Raw genomic sequence first — 24,608 nt, 5'->3', positions numbered from 1 at the left:
AAGGACAGGAGAGCATGGAGAAGTGGTCGCTCGGCTGCTCAGCATCCCTAAGGCAATGTGAATCAGGAAGGACACTGGCCACCCACAGAACCAAAATCTCCTGGCGGGCAAACTTGCCCAACTCTAAGCCTGGCCTGAGCTGCTCTTGTGCGGTGGAGGCACCGCGGGCATACCACCCAGGCCTCCGCCTGCGCCCAGACCCCTCCCCTCCACAACGTGAGGTGCCGTGCTAGTAAACACGGTGACCTCGCTGACACGTGCATCCTCTCCACCCTTCCAGCCAAACCCTGGCCCCAAATACCAGACAGTCTAAGAGGAAAAGAACAAAGGTTCCTGGGCTGCAGCACTGCCTGTTGCCCGCCTGTCCAGCGCTTGCTCAGCCGGAAACCCAAGACAAAGGCCTTGGTCAGAACAAGGAGGATGGAGGGCAAAGGGTAGGACTAACCTGGGCGGTGCATGCCAGAACGCCATCGGGCGTCTCTGGGGGCCTAACGGGGAGGGGAGCAAGGACAGGATGGCAGCCAGCCATCTACACACACACACACACACACACACACACACACGCCACTCCACAAACATTTATGGGGTACCTGTGGTATTTTGCACTCCCCAAATGTTACAGACTTTTTCCTCACCCCACGTTCCACAGCCTCAACTGCACCTCATGCCTCACCTCCACACACACACAGCTCACTGGACACCCCTCACACACTTCTCACCACACACACATCCACAGCTCAGAGAAAAGATCACATAATCCACACCTCACACCAAAAAGTCACAGCTCACACACCCACACTTCGAGCGCACTCACACTCAACCTCCCACCACGCACCTCACACAGCTCACGCTCACCTCCCTAACCAGAGATACACACACCAGTTAAATTCAACATACACAATACCAGATGTGGAGACACATGCAGATACATCCGGCATAGACAAATGTGCACACCTGGTGTCACATCAAAATGTCACATGTTTGTAGGCACAAACAGCCCCTCATGATAGACATCCCTGCCTGCACATTGCTTATTTCCCCCTCCTGATTGCACCCTTCCCCCCCCCCCGCCCCCCACTTTACCCACCAGCTCCTTGCCTTGGCTCTCCCTGGCCGTGGTTGCACATTTTCCTGCCCAGAGTTCCACACACACCCACCATACAGATATATAACACTCAAACACAGCACACAAGTCTTAATACACTTCCCCAAACTAACCCAGGACATACTGCAGTGCCCTGTCCCTGTCACATAGGCTGCAAACACACTCAGGCACACACAACTCCCCCCTTCCCCATTCTCCTCTCTTCCCTCTGCCAGGACATCCAATGTAACCCACCAGATCACCACAGTGGCTTTTCCTGGCTACACAAACCTCAAGTTTCCTACATGCACAACAATCACACCTATAGCTACCACTCCACCTCTGCGATGCTGGCACCTACAGCATGCAACATCGTATCCTCACAGTCTCCACATTCACGTCATATACTCATAATGGCCCTCCAGAATCCCCCCAAATAACCCTCACACAATCATACCCCACGTAACACACAGGGTCACCCACAGGGCACACCCAACACCTGCAACCCAGCCCATCCACGACACACCCAGAAGTGCTCCTACAAACACCTGCGCCCCAGACTCATCCAGCCCTGGACACCTCCCACCACAGGTGTCTGACACCAACCAGGCGGAAGTCTCCTCTTCCCCCTTCCCCACTCCAAGCCCCAAGCTGCCCCCAGTCAAGCCATAACAGCGGGGATGAGGGGGGTTATTAGTCATGAACCCCAGTGCCCCACCAGGCAATCCCCACTTGCCTTGGCACCCTGGGGACTGTCCAAGGGCAGCACATCCTATGTTGAGTGCCCTCCATCTGAACCCACACCCGGCCATGCCTGAGGGCTTGAGGAGGGTGGAAGTCCTGGGGACACCTGCCCAGCACTCTGAGGGTGCCTCTCCTCACCCACGAGCAGGGGCAGACATAGGAGAAGGGAGAGAACACAGGGAGAGACTCTAGAACAGAGATAGGTTCCTGGAGAAACTGGGGAGAGAGACAGAGGGAAGTGGGCACAGAGGACAAGAGATGGAGCTTGAAAGAGAAAGAGAGGAACAGAGGAAAGAGTATGTTCAGAGGAATCAGGGAGAAACCAGAGAAGAAAACCAGAGGATACAGTGGGACTGCCACACCGAGGGAGAGACAAGAGGAGGGAGTGAGACCAGCAGGAAAAGACTAGGAGACCTCATATGCAGGAGGGAGGGAGGAAAAGAGGGAATCAGAGAGAACTGGGGAAAGAAGTTCTGAAGAAAAGGAGAAAAATAGTGATGGGAAGACAGGTTTGGACCTTGGAGTAGGGTCCCAGGTGAGGACTGAAGATCCAGATGTTTGAGTGGGGATCCAGGTGGGGGATGCAGTTGAGAGTGAGCGGGGGTTCAGAGGCCTTAGGGAGGGTCCCAGCTGAGAGCTGGGAGCGCAAGTGTTTCAGGTGTATCTAGAATCTGACCTGGATAGTGGGAGTTCGGGGGCTTAGGAAGGGGTTCTGCATTCATCTGGGGGGTCCAGGTTTGAACAGAGTTCCCTGTGGACTGGGGTCCCACTGTGGATTGGGAGATGAATGCCTGGGATGAAGTCCCCAATTTGAAAGGGGTTCAGGGTCTGAACTGTGCGCTGGGGGTTCAAGGGCTCCTGGCGTGGGGTTCAGAAGTCGGGGAGGAGTCCCCTCCTTGAGGAGGTCAGGGACTTGGGCGTCCCGGGCTGCGGGCAGGGTGGATCATGCAGCCGGCGGCCGCACGCTCCACCGAGGACCTGGCGCGGCGCTCGCCGCGAGCCCCGCTCTCCTGGTGCCCAGCGCGGGGGGCCCCCCTACCTGCAGGCTGTCGGCGCATGGCTGCGGCGGCGGCGGCGGCGGCGGCTCGTCCGGCTTGAGGAAGACCTGCTGGCCCCGCCTGAGGAATTGGACAACAGCAATGAGGATGTGATGCAGCACCAGGACCATGCTCGCATCTGCCCGCCCGCCCGCCAGCCGGCCCGGCAGCTCTGCTCGGTCAGCGAGTCCGCAACAGCTTAGCCGGGTCCGCGCGAGGGCCCGCCCAGACCCCGCCCCCGGCCCGCCCAGACCCCGCCCACTCCCCCGCCCCCAGACCGCCCCAGCCCCGCCTACCTTCCCGCAACCCTGGACAGCACTTCAGCCTGTCGGATTTTCGGACCCTTACCCAGACCCCCCACCCCGCCACCCCACAGCAGGCCGACCGCTCTTCCTCCCGTTTGCCTCCGCTCTCCATATCCTTCCAGATTGCAAGCCATTAGGATACCCCGCCAGGTAGCCCGCGCTCAGGCCGCGCTCCCTTCCCCTTGCCCCACCGCCACTCCCTTCGCTACCCCGCACAGTTCCCACCCCGGTCTGATCGCATCGTCTTCCCGCCACCACTTTGAGAGTCCTGGGACCTGGCCAGGACCCCGAAGCAGAGACCAGCCGCAGCGTGTGTGTGTGTGTGTGTGTGTGTGTGTGTGTGTGTGTGTGTGTGTCGAGGGGTGGGGGAGGGGGACAGGACAGGTAGGTCGGGGGTCTTCCTCAACCCAGGAAGAAGCGAGAGGCCAGGGAGAATTTTAGAGGTCTCTCGGAGACAGACAGGCCCTCTGGGGGGCAGTAGCAGATCCGCGAGGAAGGCACGTGCGCACAGACGCACCGATACACGAGAGCACACAGGCGCACTCCTCCAGAGACCAGGGTGGGTGGGCACAGGGATCCCAGGAAAGGGCAGACAGGCCTGCGTTGGCGTCCCCGGAGGCCAGCCAGAGAGAGTGCAGGCGCCAGGGCCCCACAGTCCGCAGCTCCGCGGGGGGATCAGCACATCCAGAGCGCATTTCTCCGCACAGCGTTCTCTGGACTCCTGCACCTGCGGCAGTAATGACGCTCCTGCGCCCCCTGCTGCCCCATCGCCGCAGCGCAGCCCGGCCTTGGTTGCTGTCTGCCAGGTCTGGGGTCGCGGCTGCCAGCTCCCCGCCCAGGACGGACCCCGTTCTTAGCCTCTGCTTGGTATGGGACCGGCTGGGGCGGGCAGCAAATGTCTGGACTGGAGGGTGCTCTTGGGTCTTACTAGGCCTTTACTAGCGACCTGCTGTGTGACCTTGGGCAAATCCCCTCCCCCATCCTTTCTGGACCTCAGTTTTCCCATTTCCCTCACAAAACTGCCAGGAAGATCAAACCTGAGAATGATGGGAATGCAGCCAGAGTCCCCTGACAGCCCGCCCTGTGGTCTGACTCGAATTCTCCCCACTGCACTGCGGTATCCCCCCTCCCCCCAAACACTTGAGGGTGACTCAGTGAGCCCCCAGCCTCCCAAACTCCCCACCTCACTCAGCTGATTAATCCTGGGCCCTTTCTCCCTAGGGGTTGATTTCCTCAAGGTTAAGTCACTGAGCCGTTTCCCTGGACACAGTCCAGGCACCTGGCACACAGGCTGGGCAGAGCCCTGGCTGTCCTACCAGCTCAGGGAGAGGCCCTCCCATGTCAGAATTTCTTCTGCCTCTTTTTCTGAGGCATAGCTGTGGATGCGCTTATCCCTCTGCTCTGACACCTTCTGTGGATCCCCACCACCAGCAATCTGGCAGCCCAGCACACGGGGCCTTCTGTAAGGTAACCCTGACTTGCTTTTCTAGCTTTGATCCCTGCCCCTCAACATCATTCATTAAATTTAGTACTTCCTGCTTTACTCAGATCACTGTCTGGTTCATTTTCACTTCTAGGTCTTTGTCCATGCCACCCCACCCCCAAAGCCCTCCCCACTCCTGTCAGCCCTGCTTATCATTCAGGGGCCAGATGGGGGCCCATTTCCTCCAGGAAGCCTTCCCTGGTTGCTACCTTCATCTTCTGGGTCCTCCTTTTTGTGTCTTTCCTGGAAGTTGTGGCTGGGGGCTTGGGAAGGGGTGGGAAGCTAGTCTGTCACTGAGTGATCTGGGCCAAGTCAATGTATCTTATCATACCTACAAAACAGGAAAAAAATTATCCTATTTACTAATATTGTAGAAAGCATTAAGTGAGCTAAGATGTGCACAGGTACTGGCCCAGAAAAGGGAGGGTCTCTTACTTTTTATGGCCTCAGTTTCCTCCTCTGTAAAAGGGGGTGACCAATGATAGGGCTGCTGTGAGGACTGAGTCTGAGCCTTGTGCACAAAGTCTCTTTGTAAATTCTGGGCATATGTCATGGATTCTGTCCTGGAGAGCCTGGGTGGGACACAGGTTCCTTGGGAGGTATCTGTCATGCCCATGGGCAGAGCCACTCATTCTGCAGGGGCAGCCATGTCAGACCTGTAGTGAGAACCAACCGTGTCCTGGGCACAGCGGCACTCACAGACCAGCTGTCCATAGCTCTCACCTCTTGAGGAGTTATTTCTTAAATATTACTTGAATCTCTCATACCACTACTCAATGCTGGGGCCCTGGGGGCACTGTCTATGCTTCCCTCAACTCAGAATGATTCTTTCTGTATCAGTCCTTCAGATTCAAGCCTTCCTCGGAGGGTTTGAACCCTAACTGCCCTGGGCAGTGTGTAATTCTGGGAGGCCACTGCACCTCTCTGGGCCTCAATATCCCTGTCGGTGAAATGTCCTCACACTAGATTCAATAAACAAAACAAAAAGTTTTTCTTTTGGTGCTTGGCAGGGTGCAGGGCCCTTCCACAGACATCCCCTCACGCAATCCTTGAAATTCCCCAACTGGCCCCCTCGCAGAGTGGGCTAAAGGCTCCTGGAGGTTGTGGCACAGTGGTTGCCTCGTCCAAGGCTCACACCTAGGAAGTAACTTTACCAGGCATGACCCTGTTCCAAGGCCCCACTCCCCCGAGACCCCTGCCCTCATGCCAGCTCTCCATTCTGTGCATCTATTGTGGCTTCTCACCATAGCTCATGTTAGAATCACCTGCGGAGCATTTAAAAATGCTAATGCCTGGAACCCTCCACCCCCCACTCTGGATATTTTTTAATGTGCTGCCATGTTGGAGAACCCTGGATTAGATGTACCTTGTCACAGTCTGACCACACTTGGAGGTGAGGGTCAGGGCTGGGTCCCCAAAGGCTGAGTATGTACATTTGGGCCTGGGAGGGGATCTGGGTCTGGGGGGCTTCAACATCTATTGAGTACTTACTATATACCTTACATGTAATTGTCCCAGCAGCTCTATAAGGTAAGTACTATTATCAGCCACATTTTACAGATAATTTTTTCACATTTTACGCAAAGAGATTAAGCAACTTGCCCATGGTCACACAGCGAATAACTGGAGCCAAAATTCAAACCCAGGCTGCCTGGCTCCAATCTGTGCCTTAAATTCATGTCCTGTCTCATGAGGAAAGTCAAGGAAGGAAAACAGATACCCCAGCTCCCCTTCTGTCCCCAAGAATTCAGTAGCTGAGGGTACTATACTAGCGCTGGTGGCATCCTCTGCCCAACACTGACCCAAGGAACCCAGCTCCAGCCTCAGCAGTCCTTCCAGGTCCAGCTCAGGAATGCCCGACCCAGCCCCTCTAGCCACCTTTCCTTGTTACCCTACTTTAGAGGCCACTTGGCCTGTGTCCCGTGGCCCAGTTGCCCCGGGCTGGGTATTTCAGGAAAAGGTGACTCAGCTGAGAGCCTATCTCCTAGCTACTGGGCCCGTCAACCTCAGGTCCCGTCCAGGAACTGGCCCTGACTTGTTCCTAATAATGATGACATCTCCCACAGGTGGGCCATGGTGCTTACAAAGCACTTTCTCACTCAAGCTCTACCCAATAGCTGCAAGGGGCACTGACTTTAGCTCCATATTACAAATGAGGAAGCTGAGAAGGGTGAATGTGCTTCCCCAAGATTACACAGCTAGTCAGAACAGGAGTGGGGAGGCCCATTGATCCCAAATCCAGTGTTCTTTGCACTAAAGATGAGTACCTGCAGTGGAACCCAGGCTCTCTAGGGAAGATTCACTCTGACCACACCTACCCCCTGATCGCAGGGCTCCCTGGGCTCCCATGGCTTCCAAGATAACATCCGAACTCTCAGCATAGCATGCAAGGCTCATCCCCAAATGACTTTTTCCTGACTCTGCCCCTACCACTTCCTCCCATCAGCCATGCCTGGCCCTTAGCTGTACCCTAAATATCTAACTTCTCTTCCACCCCTTAGCCTCTGCTCAAACTGCCCCCTTCCTATTTCGAGTACCCTTCCAGTGGCATAGCTGCCTGTCAATATCATGCATTTGTTTATTAATTCATTCCCCAAATATTTATTGAGAATCGACTCTATGCCAGGCATTAGGGATAAAGAAGTGAAAAAATCAGATCTTTCGAGATACGGGGAAAAAACTCCCATCTAACCAGAAGTCCCCAGCCAAGATTCCCCTATCTGCAACGGCCTCTCCCGCTCATATATCCCAGCCCCTCTAGAAGGCAGGCACTCTCTAATCCTTTGCTGTGTCCTTATAGCCCAGATTGGGTTGGCATCACAGTGGTACCCTGAGAACTCTGGCTGGATAGTTTCCATCTCACCATTTCTCCATCTCCTACATCCGGCACGAGGAGACCCTCAAAAGACCCCGAGTCTAAGTTCTGTTCCTATCCCCCATCACCATGTGTCTTGCTTCCATGAGCCTGACTGGTGCCTGACACCCATGTGCCCTGTCTGTGGTCAGTCCCCAAGAAGTCCAGGTTCAAATCTGACCTTGGCCTTTTCAGAGACTATGCTGGTTGGCCTAGTTCTCTTTGAGGGGCTCAGACAATTCAGGTAGAGGGAGGGGGATCTGGGCAGGCCCAGCAAGGCATAAGACAGCTGTCCTGGGCGGGCAGGCCTGCCAGGCCCAAGAAGTACAAGGACCAGATCCCAGTTTGTGGGGTCTCCTCAGGAAAGAATGTGTGTGACCTGGTCTCTCCATGACCTGGGGTGGAATATGAGCTGAAAGAGGAAGAAATCTGGCCCTATTGTCTGGGGGGCTCTGCAAAGGGGCAACCCAAGAAGCTTGCTGGAGGAAGCTGACATCTCTGTAGGTACAGCCTCCATCTGGAGTTTGTCCTCAATGCTTCAGCCTTTGAGTGGGCATGGGTATGCACTTGAGCAGAGGTGAGCCATCCTTAAGCAGCCCTGGGTATGGGTGTATGTGCGTCAGTCCTGCACCCTTGCACACGCTTGAATGTCTGCAAGTATGCTGTGTTGAAGGCATGAGGAGTATTAGTACAGGCTTGTATGTCTGTATCTTACATGTGTGATACTTCCATGGTGTTACTGAATTTGTGTGTGCACACAGATGTGTGTCTCTCTACAGAACTGTCTATGCGTGTTTGCTTGCAGAAATACATCTGTGTGTAGGTGTGAGTACACACGCACATGTACAGGTATGCATGCTTTGTTACATGCATGCACGTTTCCTGGTGTGGCATGTATGTACATTCGTTTGTGTGCACATGTGAAAGTATGTGCCTACTCAAATTCACACCTGACAGCGGTGCTACCCATGACCACTAACCTGGGCCAGGTCTGTATGTTCGCTGGCTGTAGCCCAAGATGTGGGGACAGTCCTTGCAGAGAGATGACCTGACCAGAGTCGGGTACTGGGGATAGTGTGCACTGCAGCTGTGCGTGGGCAGGGCCTGCTCCCAGAGCTCTGGAGGCTGCTCTGAGTCAGGAAGGGCACCCACCGAGTGAACTCAGGCCCAGGGGGTAAGGGGACACGGGCTGGGTCAGCCATAGGTCTTGTCATTTCCATATCATTTCCATGTTATTTGCAGACACATTAGTCCCGTCTGCAGCAGGTGGCCAGCTCCATGACCCTAGAGGGGGAAGGGAACCAGCAGGATTCTAGTTCAGAACTCATCCAAGTCCAGCACCTGCTGGCTCACAGCGGGGCTAAGGGCAGGGGGCTTGGCGCCCCCAGGCATGGGCCCACCACAGGCCTTGGCCTCTGCACCCCATCATCTGCAAAGCTCAAGATCCTTCCACTACACAAGGTTCCCCCAGGCCCCACACAATCATACACACTCGCAAGCACACCTACACACAACTCACACACACAGTCTTTCCACAGATGCACTCCTATCTATAGACACACACACATACTCACACGACTCCTACACATACAGGCACAGACTGACACACATACTTCAGTGCTTCCTTCTGGGACCACTGCGCTGCCTTCTTCCTGCCGCCCAGACCTGCGGGAAAATAATCTCTTCTACCTCAAACTCTGACCCTGCCTTTCTCACGCTCACATGGCTGCCGGTTGCCCATGGAATAAAGTCAGGGCCCTGGTCCTGGCCTGTAAAGCCTTAATTCTGGAAGGGTCCCTCCTGCCATATCCACACCCTGCCTTCTGGCCACACTGCACTGCTCACTGGTCCACAGACCAGCACCTTCTGTCACTCCCCTGTGTTTTGCTGGCTGCTGGGCTTTTCACCACTACCCTGCATCTCTAGAGGACAAACTTATTTTCTGTTTTGCTCACAGCCTAAGGGCTTGACCCCAGAAATTTTCAAAGACACCTACTGACTCCATAAGTGGGCAGCATACCCTTCCTCCTGGCCTGGTCTCCCCCTTACCTACGACCTACCCTGTGCACCTCCCCCACCAGACTGGATGCTCCTTGGGCAGAGACCGTGTCTGATGCAGCAGCGTGTGACCAGCACGGGGCCAGGCACAGAGAGTGGGAGTGGGGGGTGGACCCAGGAGGGTAGAGCCCAGGGCCGGGTGACCCCCTCAATGAGCCTCAGGGGTGTATGGAAAGTAGAGCCACCTGGGCCAATCACACGAAGCCCATCTGTCCCAGGTAAGAGGCCTCCAGATGGTCTTCTCTTGTCACATGTGAACCCTTTTTTAAAGTCACCCTGATTGGCTATCCAGCCCCTGCTTGTGCCCTCCCAGGGACGAGGAGCTCACCTTCTTTCCAGTCAGCCCCTCCCCACGTGGGACGGCTCTGCCTGACACTGCCCCCTCCCACAGCGCGGTCCTATCGAACTCTGATCATCCTGAGCCACGGATTCCCATGGAAACCAGGAAGGAAGATGAGTAAAAGGTGAGGCAGATCCCGCAGCAGCTCTGCCAATCTCTCCGCTTTGGGAAGAGGCAGGAAAAGGAGACACTTGGCCCTCAGCTCATCTCCAGGGACATGCAAGTGGGTTCAAGGGGCTCAGGACCCCTAACCCCAAACACTATCCTCAGGAACCTGAGGCTGTGCAAACATAGTCCTGAGAAATTTCTCAGCAGCCCCAATTGAACCACATCCCTTCCTTAAGCCTCATTCCCCTCCCTGAGCCTCTGTCCCCCTCCCTGAGCTCCCATCCCCCCTCCTTGAGTCCCCACCCCATCCCTGAGCCCCCAACTCTCACTGAGCCCCACGTCTTCTCTCATCTCCCACCCCCTAGCCACCCCAGTTAAAGGCCTCCCCACCTCCATGCCCATCTCCTCCCCTCACCAGCACCTCCTGCCCTCCATCCTGCAGGACCTGTTGTGTCTGCTCTGACTCCAGGCATAGGAGAGCCACATGGAAATGCTTCCTCCTGAGACCGGCCGCCGGCAGGGTGGCTGAAGGCGCAGGCCAGTCCTCCACCAAGGGGGCCGCCCAGAGCCCTGCGCCAGCCCCGCCTGGACAGCTGCAGCCCAGAAGGCTGCCCAGCTCTCCTCCTTCAGCTATTCCGGGGCTGGCCCTGCTCCAGGGGTGCGTCAGGCTGCAGCTGGTCACTGACCCCAGGCCCTCTACACACACACACACACACACACACACACACACTAGCGTCACTCAGAGCTGAGCCCAGGAGGGACACCAAGGCAAGGAAAGACGAGCAGCAGGGACCCAAGGCCCCATGCTCTAAGAATTCCCTGCCAACTCTGAAACTGTCAAACTCCAACTCAAAGCCCCGGTCTGTGGTTTTGAGGTTCCGAGAATTCCTGGAACCTCACATTCTAAGAAAATCAGAGCCTCTCTTATAAAGTCCCATTATTCTAAGGATCTCTGCCTCTTACATTCTATGAAAGTAGGAGCCTTGGGTTCTCAGAATGCAGAAGCCCAAGATTCTAACGTTTTCTGATTCTAGCTGCCTTAGATGCATGACTCCATGTTTCCACACCCCCTCAGAGCCTGATGGTCTGTGGGCTTGAGTCTCTGTGAAAAGGAGGTTAGGCTGAGGTCCCGGGGAGCCCTGGAAGAAACCTGGGGTGGGAGTAGGGGGCTGAGAAATAAGTGAGATGAAGCTCTTAAGTGCTCAGCATAGAGCCTGGGAACCAGAAAATGACTGCTTGTTGCCCTCATTCCCAGCAGGCCTCAGAGCACCCTGGCAGCGCCAGTGCAGATGGTTTGGGCCATAGGGGTGTTTAACTCTTTCCTGGCCACCCGAGTGCCATGGGGCTGCTGCCCCTTGTACTTATCCCAACTCCACCTCATCTGTTCTCCTCCCTCCCCAGCTTCCCTGGTGGCCTGCAGTCCTCAGTTTGGGAGACAGGCCTGCAAAGAAGAGAGAGTTGGACTCTAGAATCGAGAAAGTTCCTCCTACTTCAGAGCCTCAGCTTCATCATCTATAAAATGACAGAGTGAGGCCTTCCATTGACAGCCCATGGCCCCAGGGTTCAGGCTGTGTGACCCTGGTGGCCTCTGTGGGCAAGCCCGGCAGGAAGAAGGAACCAATGCAGGCCTGGGGCCCAGGGCTGGGGGAGGTAGAAGAGAGTCTGGGAATAAGCAAGGGAACCCCAAGGTGGCCCTAGCCACGGCCTGCAGCTGCTTCCCACCTTACCACAGGAGCCCCAAATGTTAGATGAGAATTTGATCAAGCCCATTCCTTTGCCCCTGGCAAAAATATACCTCCTCGGAGACCTGGTCCCTCCTGTGGGGGCCCCTCAGCCTGGCTGCTTCTGGCAGAACCATTTCCAGATAAGGGCCCTAAGCCCCCCTGCCTATGGGAGGTACATTCCAGCCTCCACCCCTTTGCTTACACCGTTCTCCATATCTGGGGTGCCTTCTCCCTCCTCTCTGCCAATTAAATCTTAAACAACCTGAAAGAGGAAAGGAAGGGACTAGCTATCACTGAGTGCCTTCCAAAGGCCAGGCACACCCTGTTCATTCTCATTTAATTCTCATGATATTATTAGCCTGATTTTACAGTTAATAAAAGCAGAGGCTCCAGGATCTGGGGACATTTGTCTAATATCAACTAGCAATGGCAAAACAGGGATCTGAATCCAGCCCCTCCCAGTGCCCAATCTTGTGTTTCTTGCAGCAGGCTGACTCCTAGAAGAGCTCAGTGCCTCCCTCTCAACTGTCTCTTTAGCTTCAGAGCCACACTGGAGCAGCTCCTCCCACACCAGCAGCTCCCCAATCCCAGAAGGCAGAGGCAGTGGTGCCCTTGTCTCTGGCCTCCCCAAGGTGGAAGCAGCTTCGAGCCAAGCCCTGCTTCTCAATTGATCGAAAGGTGCTCAGTCGGGCTAAGGCTCTCGTGGTGGCATTGGGAGATGTGGCATTCCCGTTTCTAAGCAGCCGTCGCTATGGAAGCCAGATGCTGCCAGCTCAAAGCCTAGCAACAAGGCACAGGGCAGAGGGCATTTTGGGGGACTTCTGAGGCAGCCAGCAAGAAGGAGGAAGGGTGGACCACATCCATCCTCAGGGTGGAGGGCTGGACCTGCTGCCCAGGCTGGGCTTACAAGGAGACAAAGGAAGCAGAGAGGTCAGGGCCAGGCAGGGCTGGGACTACAGTAACAGAGACCCAGAGATAAAGGCAAACAGAAGCAGAGAGACACATAGAGACAAAGGGAATCCAGAGAGACAGTGAAGGGCAGAGACACAGTTGGAGGGAGGGAGACCGACTTGGAGAGGGAGTCATAGGAAGGTGGAAGAAAACAGAAGCCAGTTAGAGTCAGAGACCCACTCAGAGACAACTGACAGAGAGGGGCAGGCTCCTCAGGAGAGTAAGGGTGCTCCTTGAGAGTAGGAGAGAGCTGCATGGCAACTGACAGAGATAGATGCATGCGTGACAGGAGTAGATAAGTCCAAGAGGCAGGAGGCAATACAGAGGAAGATAATAAAGGAGGAGAGAACTAGGCAATAGAGGAAGGCAGGTGGGTCAACATGGACAGGGCAGCAGAGCAGGTGGTGGCGGCAACATGGCCAAGGGGGTCTGGAGCTGGCCCCAATCCTGGGCCTTCCTCTCCCTCTGCCCATCCTTGGCATGGGCAACCCCAGCCTTGTACCACCGTCCCCCCTCCTACCACCACCACCTTCCGCCTTTTCCCAAGAACACGGAATCATCTAACCACAGACCCTCAGAAAAGAGAGCCATGTCTCTCCTACCCTCAAGGAGGCAGATTTGCCCAAGATCATACCACAAAGCAGGAGCTGAAAGACCAAGAAATCACTGGGGCTCCCAGTTCAGTGCTCCTTCCCCACCCCTAGCCAGACCCTTCCTTGATACCCATGGAGGCACCCTTAGTGCAGTGCTCCCCTACCAGAGTGAACACGAAGGTGGCAGAGCCTGAGATGGGACCCGTTGTGGGGTGGGCAGAGCTCCAGCCTGGAATGCTTGCTTCCTCCCTTCCTCACCCGCAGGCCCTGTGACTAGGTCCCGGGAACCCGGAGGATGAAGCCTACAGCATCCAGCAGAGAGATGGACTGCATCTCGGGGAAACCCAGAGCACCCGACTCCCGGCAGTCAGGGAAGCAGCAGGCGCTTGACATCTCACTTAAGCCGCATCAGAGCCTGTTACACGTGAGAACACCACAGAGGAAAACGACTCGCCCCGCAGGGGCCTGAGCCAGGAGTTAAACCCAGGTCTAGTGGGGCCAGTGTAGTTCGGGGAGCCTGGCGGGAGCCGCTCCACGGGGAGGGAGGCAGCCACTCCGGGAAGCGGGGGCCACCCGGGCCTCCTTAGGGGCCCCTCCCAGAGAGAGGGTGTGGGCGTGGCCGAGGGGAGGCCTAAAGGCTAAGCCCGGCTCTGGCCACCGCCCCTTCCAGGGCCCTGGGCCGCCCCGGCCCGCCCACGTCAGGAGGGCGGCCCCGCCTTCCGGTAGGACTCTGTTAGGCGATTTTCTCTCTCTTCCTCGGATGGTGCTAATTGTTCCCGGGATTGTGAACCCTGTCGGCGGCTCCTGACAGCCCCCTCACAGAGCTCACCGCGCCCGCACCCACGCCCCCCGCTGCCTCCACCAGCCTCGAGCTTTCTCTCAAACCTCCTCTGGGAAGAACAAGACAGAAGCTAATTAAGCGCCTACTACGTGCGCCTGGCAGTGTGAAGCACTTTACCTTCATTATCTCATTAAATTATCCAGCCTGGTCAGCGAGGTCACCGAGGGCCGCCAGCTTCGCGCAGCGTCTGGCCCCGTCTCCCTCCCCCACCCCCACCCTGGGTGGGGAAGCCACGCCCCAGGATCCCGCCTGTGGGGGGAGGCTCCCCCCCCCCCCCGGCCCGGCTGCCGGTAGAAACAGGCGTGCATACAGGTGCTCGGGAACTGGGAATTGGGGGAGGGACGCTCAGCGTCTGCACTGCCCGTGGTGGGGGGCGGTGGAAGAAGCTTGGGGACGGGGGCAGGGGGCAGGGGAAGATAGGGCGGCTGTGCACCAGCCTCACCCTCCCACCACCACAGACACACACCCCACAGGCTGAGCTGCAGCCCCGGAAAATCGACCCGCGGAGCCGCCACACTCCCCTGGGCCCCAGGTTCCTGGAAGGCCGTCTGCCAGAATGATCGATTGACTGCCTCTCAGCCTCCCCTTCCCTCTGCCTGGAGGCTGCCTCCTCCACGCAGGCCCCTGGCTGACTAGTGGCACCACCAGGTGAGAGTCTGGGGACAGCCTGGAAACACATTCTCATTCTCCAGGCACTGACTGCACATCCCCTCCTCAACCCAGCACTCTCCACACTCCTCAGGAACCTGGTCCAGGTGGATGGTTGGTGCAAGGGCTGATATGGTATTTTATGTGTGTGCATGCATGGGTGTGCACATGCACGTGTGCGTATGCACGAATGTGTGCACAAGCAGGTCAGCAGAGCACAGGAGTTGTGACTAGCAGATGGGAAGCATACAGATCTGGGTTCAGATCCCAACTCCTCCATTTCCTGGGTATGTGACCCTGGGCCAGTCACTTCATCTCTCTGAGCCTAATTTTCTTATCTGTATAGCTCTGGCACAAGGTTTAGCATACTACATCATTCTGATATCCCAAAACATTATTATTGTTACTGTGAATGTGTGTAGATGTGCATGTGTGCATTCACAGGTGCCTTTGGGAGGTCCAGGAAGGATCTCTGCCACTCCAGCAGGGGGTTGCAGCGGCCCCCTGAGCCTTGACCCTTCCCAGGGGCTGCAGCTGCACTCTCAGTCCAGCCTCAGGGAGGAGGACCTGCTGTACCCCCACCATCCCAACCACCTGTGCTGGACAAGGCTGTGTGGGGGAGATGGATGGCTTGGTGACCACCAGGCAGGACTGGTGATTAGGAGGCTAACAGCCCAGCATCCGGAGAGGAATGGGAGGGAGGCTGAGCTGCAGGGCCATCCATCAAAGTTGGCAGGCCCAGCAGTGCTGCAACGGGATGGAGGAGAGGTAAGGGGAGAGCAGGGAAGTGGGGGAGGTGTAGGCATGCCAAAGGGCAGACAGCCAGGCCAGCCCAGCCACTGACCCCCTGTAACCCTGAATGAGTCACTATTTTCTTAAAGACCTCAGTTTCTTCATTAGGACATTGGGGCTAAAAGTCTTTCTCTGACGGCTAAATTTCCATCACAGCACATTCAATATCAGGTCGCTGGGCCAGAAAGGGCCCTGGAGAGGGTGCAAGGGGTTCAGGGATGTCTCTGAGTTGTCCAGCTCAGCCAAAGATCCCCGAGGGTGGCAGCAAGGGGGTGGAGAATCAAGTCTGAGCTGAAAGTCTGAAGATCCAAATTTGAATTTATTTCTGACCCTGGTCACCCGTAATCTCAGCCAAGCCCCTCAATTCCCAGGTCCTTCCCTGGTTGCCCCACTCCACCCCCACCCCCAGGCCAGTCTGCCTGACTGAGAACAGCCCTTGTCTGTGCAAATTTTATTCAAACCAAGGGCAAAGTCACCCATGGGCCATGCTTATCTTTTAGGAGTAGTGGTTTTCTGGAAAAATCCTGGTCAGCGAGTCTGAGGTAAGGGGTCCTAGCCGGGGTCCTGCAGGACGCCTAGCAGAGCCCACGATCTCAGTTCTGTGCCTGACCACCTAAGAGAACTTAAGCAAATCCCATTCCTTCTCTGCCTCAGTTTTCCCATCTCTAAACTGAACTCTTTTCTTTAAAAAATTAAGCAGTCACAGTCACAACACGAATCCTCAGGGGCTGCTCTTTCCCTGTGGGACAAACGACCAAGTCCTCAGCACACCCAGCCCCTCCCAGTCCTTTGCCGGCCTTGCCCACTCCCATGCTCTCTGCTCACATCCTACTCTTAGGCTGCTCTGAATTTCTGGCACACCCTCACCGCCCCAGACCTACGCTGTCCCCTCTGCCTCTCCACTCCTTTCCACCACAAATACGTCTTCTCTCACTCATCAAAGGCCAGAAGTGTTGCCTCCTCTGCAAAGGCTTTTCATGGCACCTGTGGGAGTTAAGTCAGACTCTCCGGAGGAGCCACCCGTGCTCCTCACACACCTTCCGGGGCCTGGGCCGGCCCCGTCTAGGCCCCCACCCCACTCGGAGCTGCAAGGGTGGGGGCCAGGCTGGCTGATTCTCAGCGAGGTGGGCAGTACAGGGACTTGAACGGGGGTAGGGCTCGGTGAAAGGGGGAGGACGAGAAAGAGGAAGGAGAGAGTGGGAGAAGGAGAAGGAGAAAGGAAAGAAGGAATGAAAAGGAGAGAGGAAAGAAAAAAGGGGCGGGGAGAGAAACAACTGTCCCGAGCATTCCTTGGATCTAGCAAACTAAATGAACTCCAGTTCCTTGAATGCCACTACGGAGCCCCTCTGCCCTTCCTGGCCCCTGCTTCATCCCCCACCTCACCTCTGTCCTGCTCCCCCTCAGGCACCCCGTCGAACACACCAGTACAAAGGCCTAGAAATAAAGGGGTCTCTGGCCTCTGCAGATGCACCCTGACTGGAGGCTAAGAGTGCCCGAGTGGTTGTCATAGCGATGCTGCGATGCTGTCATCACTAATTCATCGCTGAGCCCTGGGGGACCAACGAGGTGTGAGGGGAGCTCGTCAGAGCTGATCAGTGCAGCCACTGGGGCCAGGGGTCTTGGGGCCTGGGCCTGCGCATTGGCGGCGGGGATGGGGGGGAGGTGAGGGTGGAGGCGGAAATTAAACTCCATCACCTGGATCCAGCATGTCCTCCCCTCGGCGTCCCAGCACTCTGACAAGGAAAAGGAGCACAGGAGTCCTTCTCCCAGTTGGCCCTGTGCACCCACCATGCATCCGCTTGAACAGTTGCAGAAGTGGGGGTCAGTGAAGTCCACGTGGGAAGCTCGCCCTGCCCGCCCTGGGAGGGTGAGGAGGGGGGTTTCAGGCCCTGATCACCCCAACAGGGCAGGGGGATGGGGAATGTCACCTGTCTCAGGGGCTGAGAAGGGGCCGAGAGGAGGGATGCGGGAGGAAGCCGGCCGGTATGTTGTGCCCCTTCCAGGCACTTCTATAAAGTGACTCATTTAATCCTTCCAGGAAACCTGCGGGGTCCAAATTATTACTCCATTTTACAGCTGTCCAGATGTTCTCTCAGCCCAAATCCTCTCAGCCTATCCCATCCTCTCCTCCAGGAAATCCTTCGGGATGCCCCTGCCTGACTCACGCCCCCTCCTCTGAACTCCCTGTGAAGGCGTGGAAGGGCGCCGGTCTCCCACATCACCCCGAGCTCATGGCTCCTTCTCCCACGTGGTACTCTGGGCTGGAGAGGGGACGTCGGGCAGACCTCCCCATCGCAGCCTCCAGCCTGGCTGCAGAAGACCACCCGTTCTCCCCCAGTTAGTGCAGCCGGGAGCTGTCCATGGTCCTAACTCCTCCCAGCTCTTTTCCTGAAGTCTCAAATAGGGCAGTCGTGTGTGTGTGTGTGTGTGTGTGTGTGTGTGTGTGTGTGTGTGTGTGTGTGGTGTGTGTGTGTTGGAAGCTCAGGCTTGGAGCTTAGGATACAATAGTGAACAAAACAGACCTAGTTCCCTGCCCTTGAGGAGCTTTTGATCTAGTAGAGTCAGCAGCACTGGGGTTTGCTTTATGCACATTAACCCACTCCATCCTTACAATATGATGAAAGGTGGGTATTACTGTGCTTATTTTACAGTGGGGGAAACTGAAAGTTGGGGTAATAGTAAGAATCTGTCCAAGGTCATGCAGAAACATAACCACAAAAGGCAGGACTAAAACCTATTCTTGGCCTGTTTCTATGAGGGGCTCACAGACCTAGTCCCTGCCCTCAAAGAGTTTATAATCTAGTTCACCTGACTCAGTGTTCTACCATCGGCACAACCGGAAAGTGTTCCCTGAGTGAGACCTGAGTCCCTCCTGCTGCAGCTCTGGTGTGGCCTCTCTTCGCGGGAACCTCAGTGGGGCTGTGCAGCAGCTTTCATCTTACAGACACCTGGGACGCTTTTGTGCGCTCTTCTTCTCCTCCCCCACCTTGCACAAAGGACTCTCCCCACAGGAGGGAGTGAGGTGTGTGCTCTAAAAATACCTTAATCCTTCCCTGTTCGCGCTCTAATTAAGCTGAGTGAGTCACTACTTTAAGTAATTTATTGCTAGTTACATAATTGCTTTAATATTCGGTTCTAGAACTGGGGAAGAGAAGTGCCCCCCTTCTTTTCAGGGAATTGCTAATCTGCAGAGTGGGGTTTACGGCCCCTGGGGGAGGACAGGGAGAGGAGTGGCATCATCTTGGCCCAGTCCTCTGCTCCGGTCTGGATCAACATGTGGGCATTTCCACCAGGGCCATGAGGCCACACCTGGTCCCGGCATGGGCAGGTTTGTGGGAACACCAACTCTACTCTCTGTCACCCACTCTGTAGGTGAGGCCACCATTCCCAGCTGACCCAGACTTCAGACCCCGGGCCTGCTCTCCAGAGACCATGGCCTGCAGCATCCTTTGCACCCCCTGACCTCATTACCTCTGCCAGCCCATGGGAACCAAGATCCAGAAAGGGTGAGCAATTCCTTGGCATCTCCCAGCATGTCAGGGGCACCCATCCTAAGTGCCCAGGCTGTCAGCTCAAGGAAAACCCAGCTGCTCTCACAGCCTCAGAAGTCACAGCTCTACTTTCTGGGCCCCCATAGCAGTAAGAGCTGTGCAGAATTGACAGCCCTGCAGAAACTGAGGAGGGGAGATGCAAAGATCCAGCTGTGGAGGCACATAGTAGGTGATCATACAACAGATGTTCGCTTCACTAGGGCCCAATTACTGAAGACTAACTAAGCACCTCCTGTGTGCACTTGCACATCCTTAATCTCATTAGCATTCTCCCTGCTCTCACGGAGCCCACAGAGCCCAACTGCCCACCAGGTGCACTGCATGCTTTGTCTCGTTTAATCCTCACAACAGCCCTAACCAGATGGGCACTATTATCATCCCCCTTTTACGGACGAGAGAACAGAGGTGGCAGAACTTACACAAGGTCCTAAGCAGTGGAGAAGCCAGGGTTTAAACCAGGAGATAGTCCCCAAGGCTTGAGCTCAGTTACCTCCTCTTCTGCCTCCCTTCATCACACTAAATGATGAGGAAGTGATGCAGGGAGGGCCCTAGTGCCAGGCTTGGAATAATGAGAATTTCACTAGGTTCAGAAATAGGAGGAGTGGGGCACCTCCAAGCAGAAAAAAGCAAGTGAGCACGTTTAAACTCAGAGAGGTGGCAAGGGGCAGGCTGGCTTTGGGAAGGAGTGAACTGGGTCAGGCAGCAAGCTTGGTGGAAACACACACAAAAATTCAGGCAGAGAACCTGAAGGAAATTGTCAAGAGTGAAAAAATGAAACAGGGGGTGTCCAGCTGCGCCAGCCTGGGGGTTTAAATGCCTGTCCAGGTCCTGAGAAGCTGGATCTCCTTACAGCTATTTCTGACTCACTCCCTTAAAAATTTGGCCCTAATTGTATACTCATCACCCCCAGTCACCCCTCACTGGGCACAGGCAAAAATCCTTCATCTCAACACTTGGCAGACTGTCAGAAAGCAGTCGATGATGCCATGTGGCAGAGAAAGTTCTAAGGGTAGAGAGTATGGAAGGGCTCCTAGCAAGGTTCAAGGAAGCCTTCTTGGAGGAAGGGGCACTGAGACCTGAAGAATAATAGGAATTAGCCAGCTGATTGGGGAGGGGTCTCCAAGGAAGAGTGTTCCAGACAAAAGGAACAGTATTTGCAGCGGCCGAGAGGCGAGGGACACCTCACAGGCGACGAACCAAAGTTGCATGTGCTGAACCTGCGTCTGTGCTGCACGTCTGGGTGTGCAGGTGTTTCCATCTGTCCTGTTCTTTTGTTTCTAGGTCAGTTTTTGAGATTTGTCCTGTGTCTTTAAGGGTATTTTTGGTGACTGTGTTGTGCGTGTGCATTGTGGGTCTCTCCATGTCTGTATGTTGTGGTCTGCTTATGGTGTGTGGGTTCTCCTCTGTTGAGTTTGTTCTCTGTTTGTGTTTGTGCTCCCCTTTGAGTCTTTACGCCTGCATCATCGGGTATGCATGAGTTTCAGTGGCGGGGACACTTTGTCCCTTCGCTCAGGCAGCTGGGGTCAGGAGGAGAAGCCTGGGACAGGAGGTGCCAGGGCTGGGATCCAGTTGCACACAATAGCACCTAATGATTGTCAAACACTTAGTGGGGCGGAAGGCTGCACCGAAGATGCTAATTAACGCTGATAATGAGTCAGCGGCCTGAGGCCCAGCTGAGGCTGAAAGTGGGTCCCCACTGGCACACAGATGAGCTGGCTGGGCTGAGGTCCCTAAACACCCCCAGCACTTTGAGGGGGCCTTCCTGCACTGAGTCATCATCTCCCGGGGAGGTCCAAGACCCAGGCTCTGGACAGCAACAGGGATTAAGGTCAAACTGCAGGAGGAAGGTCTTGAGACTTTTTTAGACTTGACAGAGGAGGGTTCTTAAGTTTCATCAGAGATGTAGTGGCAGGGACACAGGTTTGCTCTTGGGAGCCATGGTCTAAAGGGGTGCCTAATGGGTGCTTCAGAGTGTGGAAGCCGGGCAGATGAGGCAGGAGGGATGGCCCTAGAGGAGGGCTTGGGGCTGCATTGGTGGATGGACAGTGAGGAACCAAGACCAGAGCTCAGGTAAGTGAGCTGGGTGGTGGGGTGGGGTGGGGTGGGGGTGAGGAGCTGTCGCTCATCTTCTGACCTGTGTATGATATTCATTTGTCTTCGGCCATCCCCAACTCAGCCTCATTGCCTCTTGCCTGGCTGTCTACACCAATCTCCTCCTTGACTACTTCTAATTCACCTTTGCTTTGGCGCTTCCTAAAACCCAAAGCTGATCATGGCCTGGCCCTACTTAAACCCTTCCTAGCCCCTTTATGTGAGCTGGACCTCCACTCCCCTTTCCTCTCCACAGCCCAGCCTTTTCTCCAGCCCCTGAGACCTGTGTGCTGCCCACCTGCTGGAGAACTTCCCTCTCCACTGCCTGCACTGAGCCAACGAAGCCAAACCAGAGTGCCCAATTTTCCCAGCCCACTCCCATCTCTACCCCAGTATCACTGAATTCACCCCCCTGCTTCCAAATCTAAACCACTTCCAGGGAGACAAATATGTCTCCAGTTCCCTAGGAAAGGGATGCCAAGATGTTCAAGGGAGCGCTGTGGGCACTCAAACCTGACCCTTCCATGGCAGCCACAGTTTGAAGGGACTTCAGAGAGTTTGCAACCAACTTCCCTACTAAGTCAGGAATCTCATCTGTAGCCTCTGCTCACATGCATTCCTCCCTTCCACGGCAGCCCCTTCCCTGTAGGACTGTAGCCTCACTCTACACTGAACCGGACTTCCTGGCCTTCCCCACAACCCCAGCAGAGCCTCTGTACAAGTTGCTCAGGGAGAGATCATAGGGAAAGACCTAAATGTAGAATGACAGAAACCTACAAAAGCACCTGTTGCAAAGATAAGGAAATTGGAGCTGCTAGAGGAGGCTCATCCCCTGCTCCCACCCCACCTCTGGGCTCCTCTCCATGGAGTCTCCAATCCAGGGCATGACAGACTTCATATATTTCTGGGAGGAGTCATGCAGCAGGCAAAAGCTCTCATAGGGACCTCAAAGGTGGCCTCTGAGGCCTGGGAGAATGGAAATGCCCAGATGCAGAAGGTGAGTTCTCATGCTGCAGACTTGGATCTCTACTCTGAGCTCCCCACAGACTCTAGGGCTAGAGGGAGGGGGGCCCTCCAGGCCAGACACACATCTCTCTCTGATCTGAGTCTTACCATCTCATTCTGGACCCTGCTGTGTGACCTTGGATTAATCACTGCCCCTCTCTGTGCTTCAGTATTCACATCTACAGAGCAAGAGGACTTGCAAATCCCTGGAACTCCCTTAGTGGAGAGGAGGTGTGGCCATTAAGAGTTCTCCAGGGAGGATGGAAGGCAGACAATTCCCAGTCATGTCTGGCTTCTCAGTCCAATAGCTCAGGACGCTGGCTGCCCCAATCTGAGCCTGGACACGTGGACAGAACTTGTTTCTCCAAGGCCATCACTGGCTGGGAGGGGCCCTGGAATGCCCTGAGGGACACCCAGCCCCATCCATGACAGCCCTTCAGCCCAAGTCCACACACACATTGCATCTCTACCTCAGGCAGGTGGGACCCAGGAGAGAAAATATTGAATTTCTGGACCTTGAGCATGGCCTTGCTGGGGCAGCAGAGCAGCTATTTGCACCTTCACACATACTTTCGCTCATCTGTGCACTCGCACTCACACTCACACACAGATACCCATATCCATATACACAACCACACACAATTTCATTAAAATATGCATTCATAACCCTCTATACACACCTACACACACACACACACACACACACATCACTCTCACATGCACACAAACATTTGCCAGTCTCTCACACCCACCTGCACAGCCAGAAGTTCACATTAAGGTATGCACACACGCACACACACACACACACAAATAAGCCAATCGATCTCACTCCTCGTCTCAATATCAAGCAAATCATGATCCAATAGACTCCAACCACAATGCTATTCTAAATCCATTTCCAAACCTAAGCCTGTTCCAGAACTGAGAGGAGAAAATTTCTCATCCCCCGACTTAACCCCCTCCGTGTGTTTGTCCCTTCCACATAAGGTCTGGTCTTTCCTCAGCCTCCACTCCTCTCTATGCCATTTCAGCAGGGTCTCCTCACCTTGGGCTCAGAAGGGGTGGAGAGCAACAGGCTGCCCTCTCTCTACCCTTTGCTTCTGCTCCTTGACCAGCCTCTTCTCTCCTGCTGCCCTTCAAATATAAGGAAGAGCCAGGCTGGAGTGGATCTGTGTGTGACAGGGACCCCTGCTGGAGATGTGTGACATTTCAGCACGGCTCTATGGTAGGCAGTTACCACTGCCCAGGGGGGCATGGAGGGGAGTTGGGGAGAAGGGAGAGGAAGATAAAAGAAGAGGAGGAGGAGGAAGAATTGAGAATAAGTGCTGAGGGTACCTAGAGTGGAAGTGGGAAGTCTCAGATCACCTTTGGTTTCTCCACCCTAATTCATTCAGCACAGGCTGCAAGAGCAATCCTCTTGAAGCATAATTCTAATCAGGTCCTGCTCCTGCTCAAAACCCTTGGATGGGTCCCGGTAGGTCACAGCACAAAATCCAAACTCTTAGCCTAGAATCAAGTCTCTGGGGCTGGCTAGCCCACCTCTCATTCTCATAGCCCACGGAGCCAGCCCTTGCCTTCTGTCCTCTTTGCCCAGCTGTTCCCTTGCTGCACTATCTCACCCCCAAATTTAGTTGTCCATATCTTGCCTGTCCTTAGAAGCCCTGGCCTTTTTGCCACCTGGAACAGCAATCTGGAGAGAGCAGCCATTTGAGAGGCAAGGCCTGTGCTCCAGCCTCTGGCTCTACCAGTCACTGGCTTAACACCCCTGGACAAGTTATTTCCCCTCTCAGAGCTATGGTGTCCTCATCCAGAAAACAACAGGCTTTTGGATTTGTGGTGCAGATTAAATGAGATCATGGATTTGAAAGCAATGCTCTGGAAGCTGGAAATTCTGTGCAAATGTCCGAGGAGTCATAATTCTGACCGAATCCTCTTATCCTTGCCCTCACCCTCACCCCCCAACACATGACAGACTAGGGGATCCCTGAGGGCAGAGGCAGAGGCTGCTTCCCCTCTGGGCCATGCAACACCCAGCACCCATCGGGGCCTGGACCCAGCTGGCCTCAGAAGTAGGTGTGGATTTGGATCAAAGGAGACAGTGCAAAGTATACCCCAGACTACAACTCCCAGAATGACTTACCGAATGCTACGGCTGTGGCCACAGGCTTAACCCCTTCTTCATCAAGGCCTTTCCTCCACTGATTTCTCCTGAGTTCCATTTCAGACCGGACAGGGGCAGCCTAAGCAGGTGGTCACACATTTCCACCCTCCAGGTCCCTCCCGCAGAGCACCGGATTCCTTACAATGCCCACCACCATGGCAGCCATTTCGGGTTCCATTTTCTCCCCCACATTGCCACTTTCTCCAAGCTCTGCTCTGGTCTGCCCCCTTCCAAATCC

General features: G+C 55.3%; 1 protein-coding gene across 2 annotated transcripts in view; it reads right to left on the bottom strand.

Moving 5' to 3' along the window:
- Positions 1-3,065, bottom strand: part of PDE2A (phosphodiesterase 2A) — a 63,761-nt gene extending 60,696 nt beyond the window's left edge. Inside the window, exon 1 of one of the 2 annotated variants that reach the window (XM_077113688.1) lies at positions 2,868-3,065. In XM_077113688.1, coding sequence (XP_076969803.1) covers positions 2,868-2,996 — 129 coding nt within the window. In that variant the 5' untranslated portion in view covers positions 2,997-3,065. The remainder of the gene's footprint in view (positions 1-2,867) is intronic. The other variant, XM_077113689.1, reaches the window with a different exon arrangement.
- Between the last annotated feature and the right edge of the window lie 21,543 nt (positions 3,066-24,608).

Source organism: Tamandua tetradactyla, chromosome 8 (assembly GCF_023851605.1).
Source record: "Tamandua tetradactyla isolate mTamTet1 chromosome 8, mTamTet1.pri, whole genome shotgun sequence".
In the NCBI taxonomy this organism is placed as follows: Eukaryota; Metazoa; Chordata; class Mammalia; order Pilosa; family Myrmecophagidae; genus Tamandua; species Tamandua tetradactyla.
Note: the sequence above shows the minus strand (reverse complement) of the source record. Positions and strands in the feature narration are given on the sequence as shown.